The sequence below is a fragment of the Pteropus medius genome, unplaced genomic scaffold (assembly GCF_902729225.1).
Source record: "Pteropus medius unplaced genomic scaffold, Ma_sr-lr_union100, whole genome shotgun sequence".
NCBI lineage: Eukaryota > Metazoa > Chordata > Mammalia > Chiroptera > Pteropodidae > Pteropus > Pteropus medius.
The window spans coordinates 7,447,602-7,471,900 of record NW_024342469.1 but is presented as its reverse complement, the minus strand read 5'-3'; the positions used below and the strand labels follow the sequence as shown (position 1 = coordinate 7,471,900).

At 57.0% G+C, this 24,299-nt stretch overlaps 1 protein-coding gene across 3 annotated transcripts; it reads right to left on the bottom strand.

Annotated features, from left to right (window-relative positions):
• Positions 1-3,231: 3,231 nt before the first annotated feature.
• Positions 3,232-22,861, bottom strand: PDGFB (platelet derived growth factor subunit B). 3 transcript variants are annotated; one of them, XM_039863418.1, is made up of 8 exons: positions 21,746-22,656; positions 18,433-18,495; positions 13,857-13,953; positions 11,560-11,649; positions 10,065-10,270; positions 8,561-8,705; positions 5,159-5,309; positions 3,232-4,806 (listed from the first exon to the last, which is right to left on the bottom strand). In XM_039863418.1, the coding sequence occupies exons 1-7, from the start codon at positions 21,806-21,808 to the stop codon at positions 5,185-5,187; spliced, it is 789 nt and encodes a 262-aa protein (XP_039719352.1). In that variant the 5' UTR covers positions 21,809-22,656; the 3' UTR covers positions 3,232-4,806; positions 5,159-5,184. The 3 variants fall into 3 exon arrangements, with proteins under 3 accessions (XP_039719352.1, XP_039719353.1, XP_039719354.1); XM_039863419.1 differs by lacking the exons at positions 18,433-18,495; positions 21,746-22,656 and adding exons at positions 16,020-16,138; positions 17,457-17,692; XM_039863420.1 differs by lacking the exon at positions 18,433-18,495 and having other exon boundaries at positions 21,746-22,861.
• Positions 22,862-24,299: the final 1,438 nt, after the last annotated feature.

Genomic DNA, 24,299 nt, shown 5'->3' with positions numbered 1-24,299 from the left:
TTTCATTTGTTTCCATCTTCCCTCCACCGTACTGTGACCAACCATTTGCTGGGTGCTGAGAATTTAAAAAAATAACCCCTACCATTGACCGAGGGTGCAGTACATGCCGAGAGTAGTGCTTGGTCCTCACGACTCTACACAACAGCTCTGCCGGGTCAGGCAGCAGGAGGTAGCAGTGCCGGGGCGAGGAACGAGCTGTGTGCTGTTGCTAAACCCATGTTCTCCCCACTGTGGCACCAAGCTTCATAGAAGCTGATGACATGAGGTGGCGAGTACAGAGCTCGGGACGTGGTGAAAGTGATAAATAGGAGATGAAGGAGGTGGATGGATGAGTGGGTGAATGGATGGATGGATGGATGGGTGGATGGACAGATGGAGGGATGGATGGACAGAGAAAAATGGATGAGTAGTTGGGATGGATGGATGGATGGAGAGGTGTAGACGTGGAGGGGGATGATAGCTGGATAGACTTAGAAGATGGATTCAACGTGACCCCAACCCTCGAGGATCTTCTAATCAAGAAAGATGTGGCACTAAGGGTGGAGCTAGCCAAGAAGCCGAAATAGCTATAATTAGTGACATCCTCAGACTCTGCAATTTTCCAGCCACACAGTGGCGTGTGGGATGGAGATCAGCCAGGCAAGCTGCCACTTGGGGCAGACATACTTAATTTCTCCAATAACAGACCTGTATGTTCGTTCCTTTAACAGGCATTTATTGAGCACCTACTCTGTACCAGGAGTAGGTGCTCAATAAACATCTTCTAGGCTCCGGGGATAAAGTCGTGAACAAAATAACTCCATATGGAGCTTCCATGGGGGAGAAAGGGAAGGGTGAACACGATGAGTATCAATTCTATAGAGATAAATAAAGCAGGGTAAGAAGAGGAGGCTCTGGGGCAGGGGCTGCTCTTTGAAAGGTTGGAGAGGGCAGGCCCCCTTGGTGGGCTGTCACTTGCACGAAAATCTGGAGAAAGGGCAAGGCCAGCCAGGCCGAGACCAAGAAGGAGCAGTGACATTCCTGGGGTCACACTAACTAGGCTGCTGAATTGAGACTATAACCCAGGTTACATCCAGGGGTTGGGGTTCTGGGGTTCCCTAAAAATAATGGAAACACACCAGATAGGGTGTCGGCGGAGGAGGATGTTGGAGGCTTTGGCCCATCGGGAGCTGCATGATCTTCATCTCTCTAAGCCAATACTTCCTCGTTCACCTTCTTTCTCCCCCATTCCTTGAGACAATCTTGTGAGTATTAAGAATTCACAGGTATTTTACTTTATAAGCTGTAAACATTCTTTATTTCGTTATTTTATGGAGACAGCAAATCCTAAGCCTCCACATGGGGCTACGGTGCTGCTTTAGAGGAGGGAGGCAGGGGGCTGGGGGGCTGGGGAGAGATCTCTTCAGGGAAGGCGGAATCTGAGCAGGCCATGAGTGGAGGAGAAACCTGTTTGTAGTTGTTCATAACGTGATGCTGAACACCCAAAGGTTGTTAAAGATAAGCAGACCAGCTTATCTTTATATGGTCATACTATATTATCTTCATCCCAGAGCGAAGAGGGCTATTAGGATTAGGTTCAATTACGAAAGACAAAAAAACTCGACAGAATTGTAGCTCAAACAGAAAGAAATTTCTCCCTTTCTTATGTAAAAAGTCCTGAGCTAAGCGGTCGGGTGTCAGGGACCCTGCCCCCTCCATCTTGCTCCACTAATCTCAGCATTTGACTTTTACCTCATGGCTCAAAGTGGCTGCTTGAGTGCCGGACATCATGTCTGTGTTATGGGCAACAAGGCAGCGAAAGGGATGAAGAAGAGAATGCCTTCTCCGCAGCAGAGAGGTTTCTAGAAGAATGCTATTTTAGCTTAGTGGTTCTAAGACTTAGAGAGGGCCCATCGGGCCCATGGGCTCTACACTGCTGCTGCCTGGGATAGCCCCCCAGGGAGGGAAGAGATGCAGTCAGCTCTGCCTGTTTCTTGCAGAGAAATTTCTGTAGTCGTCCATAAAACAGTACAGCTGTTTGCAGCTGCCAAGATGCCACATGTATACTGAGCCCTCCAGCTGCCTTCTAATTTCTATCTCCTAGTGGAGCTTTCCCCTCCTCCTCCCACCCAGAGCCTTCCCTGGTGCCCTGAGAACCCAGGACACTAGGGGCTGGGGGAAAGGAGAGGGTCCTACACGCAGGGGTAGGAGTTTCCAGGAAAACCCCTCTGACCTGCACTGCCCACCACTTCACGGGAGCAGGGCGTAGGGTGGGGGTGGGGGGCACTCAGCTTCCTCAGTCACAGGGCTGGGACTCTTAGGATGAATTTAAACCACATTGTTATGAAAGCTCCTCGTAGAGACAGACACGTGGTAGGGGCTCAAGAAGGTGAGCAAGTGAATGCATAAGCCAATTAATCATCAACCAATCAGTCGTGGAGAGTCCAAATGTTATTCAGTCTAACCTCGGCCATGCTGTCACCCAGCTTCCACACACTTCCACACTTCCAGTGATAAGGAGCTCGCTACTTCCAAGGGCAAAATGGTTTTAGTTTTAGATCCTCCTCCTCTTAGGCTTCCTCATCAGCCCCAGTCTGTCTGCAGGTAGGAACCAGAACACGCTTAAAATCTTTTTTATGGAATGTTACCCAAGTCTTCACAGGCAAGGAAAAGCACAGAACCCCACAACTGGACCTTAGAGGCCACAAGTCTCCCGGTCATCTTCTCATGTTCCAGATGAGGTTCTGGCCAGCGGGGCTGTGACTCGCCCAAGGCCACACAGCTGGCTAAGATCATTCTGTAGACCCAACTTTTAGCTGTGTTCCTTCTAAATCCCACAGCCCCTCCAGGACCTCCTCCAGCCTTCCCCGCAGTGGGAAGCCCCTCCCCACAGCCAGTCCCACGCTACGATGCTGAGGGTTTCCTCTCATGGAGACCCTCAGGCTGGAGAAAACCACCTCTGGCCACTGCCAGTGAGAGGCACAGGGCTGAGACCCGGGTTTCAGGTATCAGGAGCTGTTGCAGGACCAAGACCTGCAGAGTGGGCCATATATGGCTCTTTCCCACCCCCAGACAGAGGCCCCCCCAGAGCAGTGGGCCCACTTGTGTGTGCACACACGCGCGTGTGCGCCTGAGTGTGCGCCTCAGCCTCCTAGAGTGAGAGGAACACGCGGCAAGCTGTCAGCGAATCCTGCCAATGCGGAAAGGGTAATTGCCACGCACGATGCCAACAGACAGACCTCTGGAGGATTCGTTTGGTTTGGTTTTGTGGTTATTTTTTTTTTACAACTTTAAATACGGAATATAAATAAATTTTACATTTAAAAAATAAAAGGAAAGCCCCCAAAAATATAATCACCGACTTTACAAACTGAAGGAAGCAGATTTTGGAGAGGGGGAGGGGAAAGAGCAGTGGAAAGTGGGGAGGTGGGAGCTCAGAGCCCGCCCCCAGGGGGCCCTGGGGACCTTTCCCCCGTCTTCCCCACTCCCAGCCCAGGAGCTGGTTTCCTGGGAGGAGCTACCAGAGGTGGAATTCAAAAGCATCTAAGATGGGGGTGTGTGCATGGGGGTGCCAGGGATGCCCCCTCCCTTAGAGACTTTCTCTTGGGTTTTTCACACCTGCCTGGAAGGGTGGCTGCTTGAGCCGAGGACTTGGGGAAATGGAGGCCAGATGGACGATGTGCTGCCTCCCCACTCCCCACCATGAACTCGCTCCTGTCCCACCACTCCAAGCCAGGGACTGTGGCGGGGGCACAGCTAGTCCACTCAGAGCCTTTGTGTCAATCAGGAAAAGGATCCCTTTCCTCAAGACACTTTACTTCCAGCTGCCGGAAAACTGTCATAATAAATATACAAATTGGCCACATCTGTGATGTGAACAGCGCCCCCCCACAGGCGGTGCCCTTGTGCGGCACTCACCCTGCAGTCTGGGCTGGGCTGGGACGTGATGGACAGGCCGCCTGCTGCCCAGCCCCTGGTCTTCTGCCCTAGGGAGCAGTGAGTAGGGCCACTGGGAGCCTCAGTAAAGGTGGTCCCTTTGGTGGAGCAGACTGAAGGGCCGGGACGAGGAAGATGCAGGGTGGAGGTAGAGGTGAATCAGGAGGAAGTGGAAGGGGAAGTAGGAGGAGGCAGTGGACGCCCAGGTCACCATCTATACCCACCCCCAGAGCAAACTTCACCTCCAACCCATCTGAGAGGGCACGTGGCTGCCGGGCGCTCAGGCCACACGTGCCCGGAGGAGTCCACATCTTCGAAGATTTCATATGTGTAAAATGAAAGGAAGCCACTGTGAGCAGAGGTGACCGGGGAGAGGTGACTAGGCCTGGGGGGTGGGGCAGTTCTCCAGTCTGTGCTCCCCGATCTGTTCTCAGCCGCAAGAGTACGAGGCACCCTGGCTTGCCTGCGGGTGCTCCCATCAGAGCTGGCTTTGGGTCCAGGGACCAAGCAGGCCGTGCCGAGGTCCTCAGGCCCACGTGCAGGGTTCCTTGGGCCGGTGCACAGTGCTCAGGTGTGGCTTGGGCCAGGCGCTGGGGGAGGGAGCTCCTCCCCCATCAGTTTCTCCTGTACTCTTATCCCAGATTCTTGGGGTCGGGGGAGGAAGACAGCAATGGAGTCCAGGTCCTTTGTTTCCTTCTCAAGCTTCCGGGCAAGACGCTGGAGGCCTCTGAGGGAAGACCCGCTGGCAGGGGGGTGGCAGGTTGCGTGGAGGGCCGGGGGAAGCACCATTGGCCGTCCGCATCAGGCATCGAGACGGACGGACGAGGGGAACAATATTATCACTCCAAGGACCCCATGGGGGCGATACAGCAAATACCATATTAAATAACCCTGTAAGGCAAGCAGAGGGACGCAGGGGTCAGAGACAGCCTAGGAGCTCCACGCCACACTCACGTGCCCGCCTTGCCAGAGGCGGGGAGCTGGGGTTGACCAGCTGTTCCTGATTTCCAGCAGCACTTGGGGTTGGGGCAGGTGAGGTTTAGATTACACATTCTCTGAGGGCAGGCTGGGACACAGCTGGGCTGGGGTCTCCAAAGCCCCCCACCCACCTGCCCTGTGGAAAAACTCAGTTGATGACTGGGCAGAGAGAATCAGAGCTTACAGCCCTACCTTTCCCATAGCCCAAGCCGCAGACCACAGAAATACAGGGTTCTGGGCCTCAGTTTCCCCTCCTGGGCCTCACCTGCCCGCACTCTCCTGCAGATGCCTCTAGGCTCCAAGGGTCTCCTTCAGCGCCTTCTTGTCGTGCGTGTGCTTGAACTTCTTGTGCTTCCCCTTGGGGGGCCGGCGGACTCGCACCATCCTAACGCTCATCCGAGTTTGGGGTGTTTTGGCTGCTCAAGAGAAGGAAAGGACATGTCAGCAGGCGGACAGCTACTGTGGCGGCGGCGGGTGGGCGTGGGGCGGTTCTATCCGTCTTGACCAAGGCCTGCTGCTGACCTCTGGACTGAGGGAAGGGGCCAGATCTCCTGGGTTCGAATCCCAAGTCCACCGCTCACCAGCTGTACGTGCCTTGGGAACGATTATTGAACCACCCTGTGGCTCAGTTTCCCCATTTGTGAAATGAGGGTGATGAGACTGCCCGCCGGATAGGACCGGTGGAAGGAATCAATGACAGTGTGCTGGCAGACACAGAGGGGAGTGGATTATAGCTCAAGTTCTTGGTCATTACCCCACTAACGTGCCCTTCTGTCCCCCAGGCCCCTTGCATCTGGCCTGGACTTGGATCTGTCCATCAATAAAAGCAGGTAGAGTGCTTGCTGCTGGGCCAGTTCTAGGCATAAGGCTTTAAAAGGCCTGGTAGCTCCCACCTTTGCAGTTTGGGGAGCCCTGTGCCACCACATAAGAAGTCTGGTTACCCTGCCAGGGAGAGGCCACCTGGGGAGGAGAGGCCCTGGACCACAGGGAGAGGGACAGAGGCCCAGGTGTCCTGGTGTGGCCTCCAGATGATGGACTCCAACTAGAAGAGACAGCAGTAGAACCACCCAGCTGAGCCCTGTCAGCCCACAGACTCGGGACAGAAGGAAACAGCTGTCGTCTCTGCTGCTGAGTTTAGAGAAAGCCATGATCAGCGGACGGCAGGGGCTGTTAGAAACTTTCTCTTATTTCCTTGGCTCGATCCCCTGTCGAGTTTTCCTCCCATCAACCTCTCAGCCCCTTGCAGTCATATGACGAGGGAGCTGCTGGCTTCGGGCCGGAACCAGACCACGGAGCTGGGCCCTTCCATCGGTGGTGCCTGTCGTCTGCCTGGCCCTCTCCACTTAGAGCAGCAGCACAGTGGGGCAGGCCAGCGCTCGGATGGTGGCCCAGACCACCTGCGTTCGAACCTGGGTCTCCCACGTGCGAGTCATGTGGTTTAGGGGCATGTCATATAAACTCTCTTTGCCTCAATTTCCATCTTCGAAACTGAGATGCCAGCAGGCCTGGCCTCCTAGGGGTAGGAGATAATACATGGAAATAGCTAGAAACCCTTAGCTAGCACTGACGAACCTGACAACGTTCGAAGCTCACAACAGGTACAAGCATCTACATGCGACAGATGAGGAAACCGAGCCAGAGACCGGGATTCGTACCCAGGAGTCAGTCCCTAGAGTCCAGACTGCCGGCCCCCCCCCGCTGTAAATCCTGGTGCCTGTGAGTATCAGTCCAGGTTAGCTCGCAACTCTTCCTCCTGGGCCAAGGTAGAAAATGAAAGCTTTCTCTGCCAAGGCCAAGGCATACCACTTCCTGGAGGCTTCCTTGGCCCACCTGACTCTTTGGGGTCAACACCTGACCTCCTGCTTTGCAGACACAAACCCCTGTGAGGCAGTGGGCCCATCTCTGTGATTCGGGGACTCAGGGCCTTTGCACCCAGGAGAGCCATGGAGGGCCTGGAGTTTCTGATCCAGAGACCGGGCCACCAGCAGGATGCTGGGCTGGCAAAGCCCAAGCCAGCTCAAGGTTGTCACATAGCTCACAAGTGACAGAGCAGAGATCTGAGCCCACAGGTCTGACATTGACCACCACCACATCACACGGGGCACGCCACTAAGCCTTAGCCCAGCTCGTGGACAGCCGCCAGAAGTACTGTCACACAGAGCCAAATGCTAAAAGCAAATGGCAAGACGTTATCTCTATACTAATCGGTTGAACATGCCTCCCAAGAAAGTGGTTTGGAAAATCGTGTGAAACAAATGCATGTAAAACCACCCCATTCTCAACATGAAGAAGAATATAATTCTTCCCGAAGAGAAAAGTCATTCTCCAGGTTCATTCTAATAAATAATTTACGACACGTCAGTCTGAAGCTGTCAAACCATCGGCCTTCCCCGGGCATCCAGGCCTCTCAGCTCAGCTCTGAGAACAAGACACAGAGGCTGAGAGACGGCGCTGCCTTCAGAAGGTTCGTTAATAAGAAATGACGGTGAGATGGCTGTCGCCGAACAGGAGAAAGTCACTGAAAATCGAAACAGTCACTCGTGTGACTTTTTAATGCTCATCTAATCGCATTAACTTAAGGGTTCTCATTTGATCCTTACTGCAGATAATGAAGGGAGAAAAGGCAGCGGGGTATAGTCTAAAGAATGCAGGAGGAGACTTTGCAAGACCTGGGACCGGCTGAGTGACTTCAGCCCAGACCTCCGCTTCTCCGGGCCTCAGGCAACTCCTCCATAAAATGTGGAGGAAGCGATCGGACCAGATCTTTTTTTTTTTTGATCCCTTTCAAGTCTGTTAAGTCAAACTATGCCCCTTTTAAGTCAACCTATGTGAATTTGTGAAGTCTAAGGATAGGAACGGAACTCTGACTCCACTTAGCCATCTGATGCTTGAACCCTGTCTGTCACATCCCTGCTGCATGGATGCCCAGCCTTTACTTACACGCCTCCAGTGACAGGGAACTCACTACATCCCGAGGCAGATAATTCCATCACAGACCCCTGACTGGGTTTTGGAGTTAAAAATCTCTCTGCTGGCTTTGCCTCATTGCTCCTAATTCCTCCCTCAAGGCTACAGGAATTAGTTCAACTTCTCATCCACAGGATAAGCTGTCAAATATCTGAAGACGATGTACGTGAGGTCTTCTCTCGTTCAGGCCCTGGTTCCTCCTCATGTCATACACTCCTTCAACAGAGTAGGGAACTGTGGTAACAAGTCTGGGATGGGGGCTCCTCTGGATGGGGTGGGTGGTCAGGGCAGACTTCTAGGAGGAGGCGACTTCTGAGCTGAGACCCAAATGAATAGAAGTAGGCTTGTAAAGAGCTGAGAGAAGCGAGTTTCAGAAAGAGTGGCATGTGCAAAGGTCCTGAGGCAGAAACATATTCAGCTACTCAAAAAGGCCAGGCTGGCTGGAGTGGCATAGTGAAGGGGATTGGTTGGCAGCAAGGCCAAAGGGCCACCCGGGGACTGTGGACTCACATAGGGCCTCGCCAGTGGGGGAGGAACCTGGATTGTCCTCAGTGAGATGGATGGAAACCTTCGGATAAATTTAACCGGGGGCGAGCATGCCTGACCCAATTACCCTCCCCCTCCTCCGCCCCAGCAGGTGCCACAGGAGAAGCAGACTGCTGGGCTGGGCCATCAGAGGCAGACCCTGAACTGATATTACCTCGCTGCTCCTGGGAACTCCCTGGGCTTCGGGTCACAGGTCTTGCGGCCACCACCGTCTCACACTTGCATGCCAGGTGGTCCTCCAGAGTCACTGTGGCCTTCTTAAAGCTCGGCTTCTTCCTCACAATCTCGATCTTTCTCACCTGGAGGACAGAACCACCCAAGTGCCTCTGTAAGACCACGCAGGCAGTGTGTGGTCTGAGGGAGGCACCTGCTTGGTCTTCCCACCCCAGCGTCCCTTGTGGAGAATCTTTCCTCGAAAGCCTGGGATGAGGAAAGCAGCAGGGCAGACACTGTGGCCCAAACAATAGCAGGACCTTGCCCTCTGCCCTTCTGGTAGCTTTTCCATCAAAACAAGCCCTCCCGACCTGTCCTCCAGCTTGGCTGCAACCCGCGCCCCTCCCCACGGCACTCCCAGAGAGGGAGAAAGGCATTTCCGGGTGGAGCATGGGGCCTGTGATGTCCTCATTCCTGGAGCGCCAGCCAAGGTCAGGGGCTATGGCAGAGGCGGGGAGATGGTTGTCTGGAAGGAAGTGGGGGGAGGCTTTATCCAGGAGGGAGTAAAGAAGGGGGAGGTCAGCTGTCAGGTGTCCATCCATACAGCTGGAAGCATCGGGGATAGGAGATACCAAGACAGTGTGTGGTGTGGTAGAGAATAATACTCGTAACCTCGGGAGCAGGGCTCAGGCCTGGGACGGAAGGTGGGCAAGAAAGGCCACGGCTGACTGCCGGGGAGGGGTGCGTGGCAAAGCCGCCAGAGCACTCAGCAAAAGTGGGGCTCACCAGTGGCCCAGCAGCTCGGCCCAGCCGGAGTCAGCATGTGGGTGAGCCTAGCCCAGGGGGTGTAGAAACATTTCCACGTGAATTAGAAGCCAACTGAGGCTTCTCTGACGTCGCTCTGCCTGGCACGAGATCAGGAACTCCCCGGGACAGCCTCGACTCGAAAATTTCCCTTGAGTCAGAGTGGATCTTTCCAGAAAAGAGGCAGAATGCAGCATTCTGACTCTGTGCTAGGGGCTGCCCCAGCTCTTGCAGTGTCTGTGGCCGGGAGGGTCCCTGCACCCTCCTTATTGAAGACAAAGCTTGTCAAAGGGAGAAGAGCAGGTGTCACAGATGCAGGGGAGCCTTTCTCTCGGCAGAGTAAAGAAAATTGACAGGCCAGGACGGCGGGGGGGTGGGGGGCGGTGCGGGGGAAGCCCTGGCAGAATCCGAGCAGCCGCCCAGAACGTTTTGAGTGTCTAATATGTTTGTAGACGTGTCTCTTTAAGAGACATTTTGGAATTTTACCCCTGTAGAGGACGAGGCAGCACCCTTTACTTAACGTCCCATACTCAGACTGTTGGGCGGCCTCAGCGCACCTGTCTGGAGAGCTTCCTGAGACGGCTCTCTGGACACGGCCCTGCAGCCTGCCAGGAGTGCCTTTTGACCCATCTGGAAGCCCGGTCAGTGAGTCACAAGCGCCAGCGGGGTGGGCCAGCCCGGGGGGCAAGGGGCCTGCGCACCTGGACGTGGCGCAGCTGCACCTGGGTGGGGCGGCACTGCACGTTGCGATTGCTGCAGCAGCCGGAGCAGCGCTGCACCTCCACGCAGGGCGGCCACACCAGGAAGTTGGCGTTGGTGCGGTCGACGAGGCGCCGGGAGATCTCAAACACCTCGGTGCGCGTCTTGCACTCGGCGATCATGGCTGGTTCGGCGACCGTCGGGGAATCTGAAGGGAGAGGGCCCTTTTCTCAGGACGGACGGCCTGCCCAGAGCCCACGCTTGGCAGGAAGGCCCAGCAGAACACCTCTCCGACGGCTCTCTCTCCAAACTGGCTGGCCGAGTCCCTCTCCCTTCCACCCTGGGGGAGGTTTCGAGTCCTGGCTGTTAGCAGCCATGAGACTTGGGCAGGTGGCCGATACGTTCTAAGCCTCGGTTTCCCCATGTGCGAATGGGGAGGATGAGATCTACAGCCAAGAACCGTTGTCAGGATCAAGCGAGGTCATTCAGACGGCGCCGGCACGTGTGGCGTAGATCCCTGCCGCCAGGCCCCGCCCACTGCACTGGATTTCCCGCCTTTACGGCTTTGCCCGAGGTGCGGCCCTCACTCAGGTAGTATCTTGTAACCACATTATTTGGCCATTTTACACTGTAATCTACCCTGACACCATGGCTTCTCTCGAAGCCACAGTTTCCTCATCTATGAAATGACGTAATAACAGCAATGACACAGCACTTGCAGACCGAAGGAACGACGCTGCCTACAGCAAGCGTACAGTCAATGCTGGGGTTTGTCATTCGTTATTCACGTAGAGACAAACCAGGGCTCTGAGAGCTAAACTAGCTGCCCAAATTGATAGAGCAAAAATGGGAACTCAAGCTACCAACTCTTATCTGGAGGCCCCCCGCAGCCCCGGTCTACAGTGTTTGGGTGACTGAAGGTGGGTGGATAGGAGGAGGAGCCTGGAGTGAGCACTGGCCTCCCCTGGGAAGGCTTCGTGGGACCTAGTGATCTACATTCTTCTTTTGGCCTTTGCAATAGAGCAGGAGGCAGGTCCCAGGCTCAGTTCCACGCCGGCTGTCCCAGGCCGCAGCCCTTAGCCACAGCAAGGACAGGGACATGCAGCCAGCATGGCACTGGGTCCAACCGAGAAGAGCCGTCGGGACCCCAGCTCTGTCACTTGCTAGCTGTGTGACCACAGCCACTTCTTTAACCCTCTCTGGGCTCCAGTTTCCAACTCTATAAAATAGGGTTAATAATAGCTATCTCTAGAGTTGAAGTAATAAACAAATGAAGTTAAAAACACTATATTTAGGGAAAAGTGTGTTTTGGGGGTGGGGCAAGATGACTCAACTCAATATAGGGTTATTTAAGGGTGCTATTCCCTCTTAGCTCAACCCAGCCCTGCGTGTGGGACAAACGAGGCCCTCCCTCACAGCCTCGAGCAGCTGCATGCCCCAGTTCTCCTCCCTGGGCCCCCACCTTTGAGGCGCCCCCATTCTCACCCTCGTTCTTACCTAGGCTCCTTCTCCCTCGAGATAAGCTCTCTGGCTTGCCTCCAGAATGGGACCGGGTCAAATTCAGGTCCAATTCGGCCCCGTCTTCATCTGCAAGAGAAGGCACAGTCAGACACACTCTGATAACTGCTGGGGTGTGGGCTCTGATGGGGGACCTGGGACAGGTGGGGGGACAGCCTCTTGCCCCTCACCAGGAGGGACCCCACTCCAGAGAAGACTCCCCATCCAGTCCAACTCCCTGTAAACCCAAAGTCCTAGCTCTAAAGAGGGGGCTCTCCAGGCAACCCCCAGGGTGGCCACAAGGCTCAGGAGGTGGTGGGTTCCTGGTTGTGTTCTTAGGGGGCCTTCAGCCCCACTCTTGGCTCTTCCGTCACATTTTTTAGACAGAACTCATGTCAATGGAGTTAAAAATAACCCTTCTCTCTCGCTACTGTAAGCGAACCCTTCTTGGCCTCCGGGGCAGGGCAAGGACCCAGAGCTCTGAGGCCACTTTCCAATGCCCCTCCACCCAGCGTTCCCATAGGAAGTGCTGAATGGAGAAATTCCCAGAATCCCCAGGGGGGGACCGGCATGCCCTGGACCCAGCCCCTCTGGAGCCCCTGACAATGGCCCAGTTGGGCGGGAGAGAGGGCAGGAGGGAGAGGAGCGGGAGTGGGGGCTGAAGGCTGAGAGGGGTGAGGAGCCAGGGCTACTGGGATGGGGGAGCCCTTGCTGGAGGGGGGAGGGGCGCTTCTAGGTCTTGGTCTCTCTCCATCTCCCAGCCTCTCATTGTGCTTCTGTCTCTCTCCCTCTAACCTTTAGCCCTAAGCTGTCCATTTATTCCTAAGGTCACAACTACAGCTCCCTTGCCCAGCCTGGGAGGCCCTGATCTCAGCACCATCAGCACTCCTGGGAGACATCCTTGTCTCTAGAGAGGTGGCTGGAAGCCGGCCGCCGGAGCCAAGGGATGGACAGGAGGACTTTGAGCTTGACGTTGAATGGTGGGCAGACTCTTCTAGCTCTCTGATGGCTGCAAGCCAGCAAACAAACAGAGGGCTGTCTGGGACCCGCTCTTGTCCCCATGCCACTGGCCCTGCCAATGGCCAAGCTTCAGCTCAACCCCGTGGGCTCTCAAGGGGTCCTGTTTGGAGCAGACTTTCCTAAAAGTGGGACGTTTCCGTCTAGCCTACTGTCCCACGTCAGCACTGTCTGTCTGTCCCTCTCGCTCCCTTCCTTTCTCTCTGCCATCTCTGGAATGTCCCTGGTGGGGAGGAGATGGGGAAAAGATGTGTTTTGTGGAAAGGTTAAGTCGATTAGGAAAAAATAGCCACATGGTTGCCTCGAAACAGGCCGCTATTGAAAACCTGTCTCTGATCCCGACCCCCACCCGGGGTGTGGAGGGGCTGTCCGAGGGTGGGGGCGAAGGACCTTGGAAAGAAACAGCAGAAAAGCTAAATTTGGAAGTTGCCCCATTGTGTTGGCCAGGGCTGGCCAGTCTGGCATGGGGTGGGGGTGTGGGAGACGTCGGGTGGGGGGCCTGGTGAACAATAGGTGGGCCCAGCTGGGGCCCCCTCCGGCCTGCCTCACCAGCCCCAGGCACAGGAGAGTTTGAAAGGGCCCGGGAATGCTTTTGAGAGGGAGCCAGGGGCCCAACGGGGAGAGGAAACAAAGGCAGGAAATGCTGTCCCCCGTAGATAGCAGTCTGGGCAAGGATTACAAAGTGACAAAGAGACAAAACCCCAGAGGGAAGGGGAGCTGGGGGTGCAGGGGGGGTGCTGACCAGAGCTCCAGGGAATAGGCTAGAGGTTAGAATAGAACGGAATTTGCTCTGAAGACAGCATTTATAAATACATTCCCGACCCAGCCCGCCAGCCCTGCCACGTGTGTGCCACCAAGCACGTGCCCATTCACTGCGTCTGCTCTCGGGCACGGGCAGGGCTGCCCGCTGGTCCAGGCCAGGTGTCCCCAAGAGACCTTGTAGAGCAGGCCCTCGGCCAGAGGGGCAGGGAGGCGCCTCCTCTAGCACCAGCCCCCTGGCTGAGTCCACACCTGGATCCTCATTGGGCAGATGTCCTGGGTACCTCCTCCCAGCGCCCCACCCTCTGCACCAAGCCAGAGCCACATGTGGGTGCTTCTCCTGCCACACCCCACATCCTAGGTACCAACCTGTCCGCCCACTCAGCCCTGCTCCAGACAGGCGTGGCCCAGTCCTCCGAGGGCTGCCACAGGCCTCTGATTCTCTGGCTGTCAAGGAAGCGGGGCTTGCCCTGGCCTACAGCTCCCGGGGACCCAGAGCACCGGACAAGGATTCAATTTACCTACGGAGTCTCCGTGCAGCAGGCGCTGGAGGTCATCGAAGGAGCGGATAGAGTGGTCACTCAGCATCTCGTAGAGCTCCTCGGGGATGGGGTCTCCCTGCCAGGTAGACACCGTGGAACCAAGTGAACTTGGAGGAAGAGCTTCCCAGCCCTGGCCCTCTTCCCCCCCGACACAGACACTCCCTCCGATGGAAAATTCCTGCAGGGCCTCCTCCGGCCACAGACAGACGAACGGCCAGGCTGGGGGTGGGCAGAAGGCAGACTCCAGGAGCACAAAGGCCTGAGGGCCAAAACTTGCCGATGACCCAGCTCAGATGCTGCATCTCTGCCTCCCAGTAGGAACCCCAGCTTGCTCTGAGATTTGACTGTGTACATCCATTTCCCCCATCATACAACAGGTTCTGGGAGGCTCCACAACCTGACAGGCTCCATACCTGACAGCTAATGACAGCCAACATTTGTCATGGGAGATCTAATTATCAGAGATGAGAAAACGGAAGCTCAAAGAGGCGGCTCCCTTTCTTGGAGCCCTACAGCCAATTATCAGCAGAATCTGCATGAAAACCCAACTTTTGGATGCCAGAGCCTGTACTCCCAATCTCATGGGTACGAGAGGTGTCTAATAAATCCTCCTCGCAGAGTTGGATGGTCTCAGGAGGCCGCAAGGACTAACGATGTTTATTTAGTCTCTCACTCAAAGACGGGAGAAGGGAATCCTCAGATGCAGCGGGAAACCTGAAAGCGTACCCATGCCCCATGCCCTACCGAACCCTATTTTTAGAGCTCCTCTGGCTTGTTACCAGAAACACTTGAAACTTAATAAGCACTTTAACAGGCCCCACTTGGAGCCGGGCTTCCTCCGGGGAAACCACAGGTCCCACAATGACATGAGCGCAGCCCAATAGGAAGGACGCGGCCACATCCCTCACAGTCCAGGGAGACCTGAGGGACTGATGCCAGAGGTCTGGAGAAAGAGGTGAGGACAGATGAGAAGCTGAGAAACATGATCTGGACACCCAGCTTCTCGGGGCAAGAAAACGTGTCAGATGCTGCTGCACACCTGAACTCACGCGCATGCGAACACGCACACCTGTACAAACACACACAGGACGGCACGGTCTCGTGGAAGGAGCCCTGGGGAGCGCATCGGATGACCTGGCTTACTACCGTTTAACCTTGGGATTAATAACTGTGTGCCTCAGTTTCCCTGGATTAAGAAGGGACGAGCTCCCGCTCTAGTTGGCTCAGTGAGCACTCCGAGGACTGGAGTTCCAGGAGGCTTAGCGCGGGTGCCTCCCAGGGAGGGAGGCCATCTGAAGGTCATCTCACCTCAAGCTCAGCCCCATTGGGCTCTCCCTAAAAGCTCTGCTAGGGGCCTGGTGATGGATCAGTTTCTAGCTTCCCCCAAAACTTCATTTCCTTGACACCTCTAGTGGCATCAGGGAACACCTCCTCCAGGGGTTCCAGCTCTGGCCACCCGAGTCAACCTCGGAGCCAGTGAACCCAGGGTGAAGCAGGGGCATAACTGCTTTTAAAATGAATTCCTTGAAACCCCCGAGCTCAGTTTCTTCACTTGAACATGGAGCTTATCATCCTGGCTGGGTGTCTAGGGCTATCGAGAGATTCGAGGGAGGGAAGGTTGGGGCCTAGCAATAAGCTTGGCTGGGAGTTGGGGGTCTTTCCTTCAGGGTCCACAGCTGTGCAGCCAGAGAGCCAGGGGCTGCATGTGTGAGAGGCGTAGGGGAGTTGGCTTAACCGCCCCTCGCTGTCCTCCCCCCTCTCCACCCTATGCTGCTTCTTCCAACCCGAGGCGAGAGACCACACCTTGTGTGGGCTCCAAATGTGAACAGAGGACCCAACCCAAGAACAGAACAGCTAAGATCAAGACAAGCCACTTCCCTAAAGGGTTCTGTCACCCCCAGAACTAGTGATCCAGAGAGCTAAAGTCCACCCTCTACTGCTGATAACCACCTGTGACCTCAGGCTGGTCACTGCCCATCTCTGGTCCTGGCTCTCACCTGTAAATTGAGGGGGTTTAAGACATTTGATTCTAACTCTGTCCAGGGGCTGGCAGGAGGAAAGCCAAGGTGGGGGTCTCCCAGGCTGTTTAAGGAGTAATGATGCAATTAACCTCCCCAGGAGAGGGGACCAAAAGCCCAGTACCAAATGGCATGTTGCATTCGTGCCAAGACTTCCTTGCTCACTGGAGAGGTGGCTGCAGCTGCCAGCCATGGTGGAGTAGGCAGCCCCCAATCGGGCCCAGCAGATGCCCTGGACTCAGCCTACAATGCAAAAGAGACAACTTATGGAAACAAACCCAGGCCTCCCCACCGAAGGCTCCCTTGGGGAGAGCCCAGGATAGAGACTGGGGAGAAGCACACAGTAGGTGCTCAATAAATACTGGTAAAATGCCTGAAGGACTATCCCCTTCTCCCTGAGGTTCTCTCCTGCATGCTTTTCCCACCTCCTCCACCAAGAGGACCACCTGAGATAGTCCTCCCCCACCCCCTACACAAACCGCCTCCTACAGAGTCCACTGTATTCTAAGCAGAAAGTCCATTCCTGCACATGCTTCTAGTAACTGGGTCACTGGGTGCCCAGGACTCACTAAGAGCTCCTGGATTTGATAATACCACAGCTAACTCATTAAGTGCTGACTATGAGCCAGGCACTGAGCGAAATGCTGTACTAACTACCAATCCCCAGAGGTCGGCACTATTTTTATCCCTCTTTTCCAGATGAGGAAGCTGAGGCTTAGAAAAATTAAGTAAATGGCTACAGGTCAATACCGCTAGTACAAGTAGAGCTGGGCCTCTCTCTCTCTCTCAGCCCACCAAGGAGCTTCTCGGGACTGTTCTCAGTTCCTGTCTGCTCTTGACTCAGTGCAGGTCACAGAGCAGAGGTTCTCAACCAGGGCAGTGGCCCCCAGGGGATACTGGCCATGTCTGGAGGCACTTTTTGGTCATCATGACTAGAAGCTTGCTACCGGCATCTAGTAAGTGGGGGCCGGGGATGCCGCTAAATAGCCTACTAAGCACAGGGCGGCCATCTACAATAAAGACTTGTCTGGCCCAAAATGTCAACAGTGCAGAGGCCGAGAAACTGTATGTATAGTCAAAAGAGCAAAGGCCTCAGCTGCCAGGGAAACCTGGATTGTTGAAATAGGTCTTTAACAACCTAAAACCTCAGGTTCTTTATCTTTTCAATGGGGCTAATAATACCTCACTGGGGTTACTGGGAGGTGTAATTGCACCTAGCAGAGCAGCCAGCAAATAATGGGTACTTAATGAGCTGTAGCTGTGGTCATCACCATGCCTTCAGTGTGGCAGCAGGGAGCAGCACGCATACCCAAGGGAAAGCAGTGCAGGACATTTTTGAGGATGACAATGGGTGGGTGGAGAGCTGCCTGCCCTTGGCAGAGTGTGTGGCTTTGCATTATCCCCTGTGCTGGGTCACAGGAAATGGTACCCTAGTCTCACGCTGGCACTGCCTGGGGCCGCGTGGGCTGATGGGTCCCTTCCAGGGCTGGGGGTGGGTGAAGGCTGAGGAAATTCAGCCTATGGCCAGCCCCAGGACGCAGTGCCCTGAGTGGAGACTTGCCTGGGCACCTGCTTGGGGCCAAAGGCTCCTCTTGGTGTGGGAGAGTGAGCGCAGGGTGAGGGTTTTCCTGGGTGCAGGTTCTAGAAGTCTCCTCAGGTGGGCAGCTCCCCTCAGAGCTGGAAAAAGAGGCCTGGCACTCTGAAGAAGCTGCCCCAGATCTCAGGCCTGGGGTTTCTGGCAGGGCGAGGGCGTGGCAAGAAGGCAGCTTGGGGCACAGCCAGCGGAGGGAGCCAAGGCAAACAGCCTCCTCCCCACCCCGCCCCACCCCCAACACCAGCTGCAGAAGGTAGGAAGGGCACCAGCCAGTGTGAGGCCAGGTGAATTACCTGCTCCCAAGCAGGCTGGAAGATCAAATGGGCTTGGACCCCACCCTCTACCTGGGCCCGAGCTCACACGCAGACACACACACTCCCCTGCCCGCCTGCCGGCCTTCTGTTCAGCTGAGAGAGACAACAGGGTCAGCCCATGCGACCAGGGGCGTTGTCTGTGGCTGGCAGAGGGAGAAGCCGGAGAAGCCGACCAGCCTCCAGCGCCTGCCTGCCTGAGAGTCTCGGGCCTAATTTAGATTCAGTGCCAAAGCCAAGCCCTTTGAAGGAGCCTCCTCTGGGCAGACCACGGAAGCCATTTAGAAGCAGCACTTCCCACCTACCATGGCCCTTCCCTCTTGCTCCTGGGACCCTCCCACTCCCCCACCCCACCTTAACCTGCACCCAGCCTCTCCCTGGCCCCCCAGCTCTCCCTCGAGCAGAAAAACTGTCAAAGCAAAAAGAGAGTGGGCCAGCGCAGCAATCCAGTCCTGGCAGCCACTGCTCCCCGCCCCCACCTCTGTCCCAACTCCCAGCACCAGGCGGGGCCCAGGACTCTGCATTTTCAAGAGACCCGGTAATTCTGCTGCTCTTGGGGAACTCTGAGCTAATCCAACCTTCTCATATTTTTAGGAAGCAGAAAATGAGGCCCAGTTCGAGATGCACAGAACCTTTGCAATCTGATTTTCCTTGTTTCTTCCCCTCTGTCCTGTCCAATCTTCGTGGCCCAAGTCCTAAGACATGGAAAAGAAAGATGGGTTTGTCTCTCAAGATGGGGGTGGAGCTCAGAGGAGGATGCCTGCTGGAGGGCAGTATGGCCGTGCTGGGCTGCCCTGGGCTGTGAACTAAACGAGGTCGTGTTTATAAAGCACTTAGCAAGCGCCGGACACATATCTGGTCCCTCCGCTGCCCCCAGTATTAGCTGTCCTTTCCACAAACATTTACAGATCACCCGCCACAGTCCAGGCACCTGTTCTAAGCATGAGAGATGTGGTGACTAAGACAAAAATTCTTTCCTCACTCCAGTGAGGAAAAACAGATAATAAACAACTAAATAAACCCCAAAATGAAAATAGCTGTCCTAGAAGGGGCCTTTCAACGGGGGGTGAGGGAGGACTTTGAGAGGGACATTTGAGGCTTACTGCAACCACCTCTTTTAGCACTCCTGCTGAATCAATCAATCTCTCTCTCTCTCTCTCTCTCACACACACACACACACACACATTGTTCCTAGGTCTTGCACCAGAACTCCAAATTCTAACCTTGCAGACAATTCTAGAGCTTGGAGACTCCAGTGAGTTGATTTCCCACCACCTAAGGCATTAGCAAACCAGAAGGCAGCTGCGTGGCAAAGGGCTGTGGGGCCTTTTCACTCTTTCCCACCATAAGGGTGTTGAGACAGGAGGCATCATATGACAGTGGGAGTCACCCTCCCCAGAAGCAAGCTCAGCTGATGGAGATGGGACCTCGCAGGCCTACACCAATCCCCTACCAGGCCCTGTCTCAGACCTCCCAACCCTCTTTCTCAGCTGCTGAGGACTCCACCTGAGGCTCAGTCCACACATGCCTGGGACATGGCCAGCCCCAAGGCCACCTCTGCCAGCAAGCCCTCCTGGAGTGCCCTTGCCTAGACTGAGCCCCATGTCCACAGGTTTAGGTTTCTTCCTCCAGAGCTGCCTGAGGCTTACTCCGGCTTAGTAGGAAAGTGCTTTGTAAACTGCAAAGCACCACACAACTGTGGGGTCCTGAGAGTCATGTATTTGTTCAAGGATGCTGCGATTAAAGTGAGAAGGGCAGGCACCAACTTCTGTGCCATACCTCCCCCCCTAAAATACATACCCAAGGAGTTGTGGGAAAGAAGGAGGAGGTGCTGGATGAAGCTGGGAATGGCAAGGGCAGGCCTGGGAAAGCCTTATCCAGCTGTCACCCAGCCTCTCCAGGGCATGCTGGGATCAGCAAAGAGGACAGAACAGTGGGGGGTGGGAACCCCCTCAGCTGCTCAGAGTCCTCCAGTCTTGAAGATTCAGAGAAGGGCCCTGGCCATGACAGTGCCCGCCAAGTACATCAACACCATATTCAACCACATGGGAGGGGTTGAAAAAAGTAATCACAGGAGGGTAATTAATGCTTGACCAAAAAAAACCGTGGGTGTCGTGGAGCCAGGACCTAATGGGAGGGTCCCTGTTTCCTCTCCCTTATGGCACCCAGGAAGGAAATGGAGTCGCTACAGAGGTGAGGAGGTTCCAGGGCCCATGGGGGCCCACCTGTGGCGCGGCGGTGGACAGTTGGTTCTGGGCTGTGCGTGCGTGCGTGGGTGTGTGCGCACGTGTGCTCAGGCCGCGTGTGCGGGGACCGTGCGTGTGTGTGTGTGGTGCGCGCGCGTGTGCCCCGCGTGTGTTCGGGCGTGGCGGCGGCGGGCGCGCGACCCGGCCGCGGTAGTGCGTGCCCGTCGCTCTGCGCGCCCGTCAGCCGGAGCGCAGCATCGCCTCCGGCCAAGAGTGTGCATGCGTGGGGTGAGTGAGCGAGTCGGGGGGCCAAGCGGGGTGGGCTGCGGAGAGCAGCGGCGGGGGCGCCGCCGTTCCCAGGACGCCCTGGCACCGGGCCCAGCCCCCAGGCCCCGCGGCGAAGCGGCAGCTGGGGCCGGCCGGCGCCCCCTCCCCAACAGCTGGCCGCGGCCCGGGGGGCTACAGGAGGAGAGGAGGGGGCGTCGGGAGGAGCCTGCGGGCGGCCAGGCCGAGCTCCGCGTCCTCCCTCCCGGGTGCGGGCCGCGGGGGGCGGCCGCGGAAGGGCGGGGCCCCAGGGCGGGCGGCCGGCGGCCCTCGAGGAGCCCCGAGAACAAAAGGAGACGGCGACGGCTCCTGCGTGGTCAAAACAACCTGCACTGGCGGCGGCCCAAGGCCGGGCCGCGGCCTGGAAGCCCTTCACCTTAACCCCTTCGCCGCCGCCGCCTTCTTCCTGTGCCTCGCAGGAGACCGAGAGGGGCCAGCCCTCCCGGGAGCGGGCGAGGTGCAGGCTCCCAGCCGCGACCCGGCCGAGGCGGGACGCGTTCCCCGCTGCCCTCCGATCCCCTCCACCGCGCGCCTCCTACCTGCCCCGCCCCCTTTCCCACCTGGATTCCGGGTAGACTTGCCAACTCACTGCTACGTGAGGCTGGGCGGGGTGGGGGACTGATCCGACCCGATAGCTCCTGCAGACGTTTTTATATCCCACCTCCCTTGCAGCTAGGCTTTTCCAGGCGGCGCGCTCCGCACCCTGCAAGCGAGGGAGAGCGATTCCTCTTGCAGGGTGCGGGCGCAGGTATGGCGGGGCCTCAGGCACACACCGCCTTAGGGCTGGATTCCTTAAGAGCCCCCACTCCTCCCTAATGCCGAGTGCCCGAAGCCTGTCTCTCGGCACCCCCGCCGCGCCCAATACACAGGCTGCTCCAGGACCGCGCTCTGGGGCTGGGCATGCCCTGTGCGGGCCTGAGGGAGCCCATCCCGACCGGGAGCGGGGGCCAGGGTGGGACGCAAACCTCTGGATATAAAAACGTCTGGCGTGGCTGCAACCATTTGCGCGAGCTCGCACCTTCCGTGCAAGCCGGGTCCCGGATAGAACCTAAGCTGGAACCGAAGTGGGCTTGGGAGGACGCGCTGTCTTCTGCACCCTCGGCACCACCCCACCCCCTCTCCCTTCAGCTGGGAAGAGGCTTATTCTCGGGTCCCTGAGGGGTGGGAGACAGGTCCACACACACCCTCTCCCGAAGCTTAAAGGCGCGGAGATCTAGGATCGCCCCTGGGAAAGAAAACCACCGCTGCCTGCTCCCTTGAGAGCCTGGCACCCCCCGGACCTCGCGTTTCAGCCCTCGGAGGTCACCTAGCGCCCAGCGCCAAGCCCACGGGCTGCAAGGGTCCAAAGTTCACTGCAGGGAGGGGAGAGGGCGGCCAAAGGTGGGGGCGGAGGTAATGAATGAAACGAACCAGCCCCACCACCGTCGCAACTCACCTCGGCGCTGACCAGACGCAGGTAGCAGCAGAGAGACAGGAAGAGCGCCCAGCAGCGATTCATGCCGACTCCGGGCCCGGCCCCGCGGGGCCCCGGACGCGTGGACGGAGCGCGCCGCCCCCGCGGCCAGGGTGGAGGGCGGGGGCTGGAGAAGGAGATGGGCTAGGCTGGGGTCTGCGGCGATCAGGCGCTCAGGCCGCTGCAGCCGCTGCCGCGGCTCACCCGCATGGCCCCTGGGCGCCGCCGCCTTCGACCCCGGCTCCGTCGTTGGTGGGTTGGGAAGGGCCTGGGCGCGGGACCAGGGTCCGAGGCCGCTACCTGGGCGGATCCCGAGCCGGAGCGAGCATCCACTGCCGGGGGGCTGCGTCGCGAACCCGCCGAGGCGTCTAGCCGTGTGGGGGCGCCCAGGGGACTCCAACCTCCAAGAGGAAAAAGAACACGGCAGCCGATGGCTCGTCTTCACGCCGGCTACGGGCGTTCTCCTCTGCCCACCGGCTTAGCTTTTTTGCAACATTTTCTGGAAAGCCCCCCGAAGTCGGAAAGCGCAGAGCTGGGCACTTCAAAGCCAAAGTCTCCCCCCTAAAACTTTTCCCAAAGTTGGCTTTGCAGCGGCGGCCCGAGTACCCGGGCAGGGAGAGGTGCAAACTCCCGCCCGGGCCGGGTGGGGGGGCCGGAGCGTGTGCGCCCTGGCGCGGGGCCCGGGCGGCGGGCACGGCTGCTCCGCGCGCGCGGCGTGCCCGCTGTGCCCTGGGCCGTGCGCGGCAGACAGGTGGACGCGGCGCGAGTCGGTAGGTCCGTCTGTCCGCCCGCTCGCCACTCTGGGCGTCCTCTGCGGGCTTTGAGCTGCGTCTGCTCCGGCTTTCTCTTTGCAACGAGGCTGGAGGGTGGGCTTTTTTTTTTTTTGCCAGCGTGTGTGCAAAATATCTCATCCGGGAATGGATGGGCGCTGGCGGCCAGAGGAGAGCCCTCACAGAGGCAGCGGGGGAGGTTGCGCGCTCAGGGAGGCAGGCGGGCTGCTCCCGGCGGCTGGAGGAGAAGTTGCCACCCTTTCAGCTGTTCCGGCCTTTATAAAGGAGAAGGGAGAGTGCGAGAGGTGGGTGGAGACAGCCTTTCCTCTTCTGGCCGAGAGTCAGCACCGGGAGGGAAAGAGGGGGCGGGGGCAGGAGCTTGGGAAGGCCTGAGGCAAGGATGGGGCGCTTAGGGGTCTCTGAGAGCCCAGCAGCACCTCTGTCCCGGAGTCTGGCCCTTGGAAAAGGGGCAACCAACCTCTGAGCCCCTCAGCAGAGTGACCGTGTGGCCTGGTTCCATGTGTTTGAGGAGATGTCTCCAGGGCCATGGCCATCCAAGTTGGCATCCAGGACCAGACATTTGCACCCTGGGCACAGGCATGGTGGAGAAGGACTCAGGCTCTGCAATGTCATGCCCTGGTGCTGAGTAGCTGGGTCACCTTGGGCAAGTCACTTTCTTTCTCCGCTCCTCTGGCTAGCCTCAAAGTGGGGTACGGTTACCGTGAGGACCTAATGCCAGAAAGGACGGAAAGCACCCAGCCCCAAGCCATCCGCAAGATGATCGCACGAAACCCACAGCCAGTACCGTTCAGCCGAAAGCTGGGTCCTTGTCTCCTCCTCCTAGCTGGTTGCCTGGCATACAACAGGCACTGCCAGCATTGACTGAATTTGAATCTGTTGAACTGCAAAGTCACACAAACCCCCACAATCCTGCAGCACCCTTGCAGGACTACCGTCATGATCCGCCAGTCACCCTGATGTTTACTACTTCCCTCAGCCCCCAGGTTCCAGGCCCAAGGCCGCCCACCCACACCAGCATTCACACAGTTAACACCATCCGCCCCTAGCTCTGGGAGCTGCTATGTCCCTGTCTTCAGCAGTCACATGGTCACAGTCACAGAGTCACACGCACACCCGCTGAGCCCAGCACCCACCATGGGACCCGCAGGCTCACTGCATCACCTGGCTCCTGGCTTTAGGACACTTTGTCTGGTCTCTTTGCGGTGTCTCTCTCATCTGCCCTTTGTACCCAAACATCCCTCTGGGGCGACAGCCTGTTCCTCACACATGCACACACCCTCAGTCACTGAGACAGACATACCAACATCTCTTCATAAATCATCTTCTTGGACCTGAGCAGGGGTGGTGCAGAGGAGGGAGGACTTCCCAGGGTGGCCTCTTTACAGTCACACGCACCCACCCTCTGCCCATGACCACCTGGGCAGCAACTAGCAGTGGCTGAGAGGCCATGGGCAGGTCGCCTTGGTTCAAATCCTGGAGTGACCTCTTGCTGGCTGAGTGTCTCTGGGAAGGTTAATCTCTCAGTACCTTGATTTCCTCCCCTGTAAACTGGGGAATAAACCTATAGTTGGAGAGAGGAAGGGAGGGAGGGATTTTAGGAGTGATGAAAATGTCATCGTTGCTGGTTTATAGGTATATACATTGTCAAAACTGATAAGCACAGTTTATCGTCCTTCAGTATGGTTGTAGAAAAAATTTTGCCTACCCCGTAAAGTGTTCCTGAAGCTCAGACAAGATAATCCACA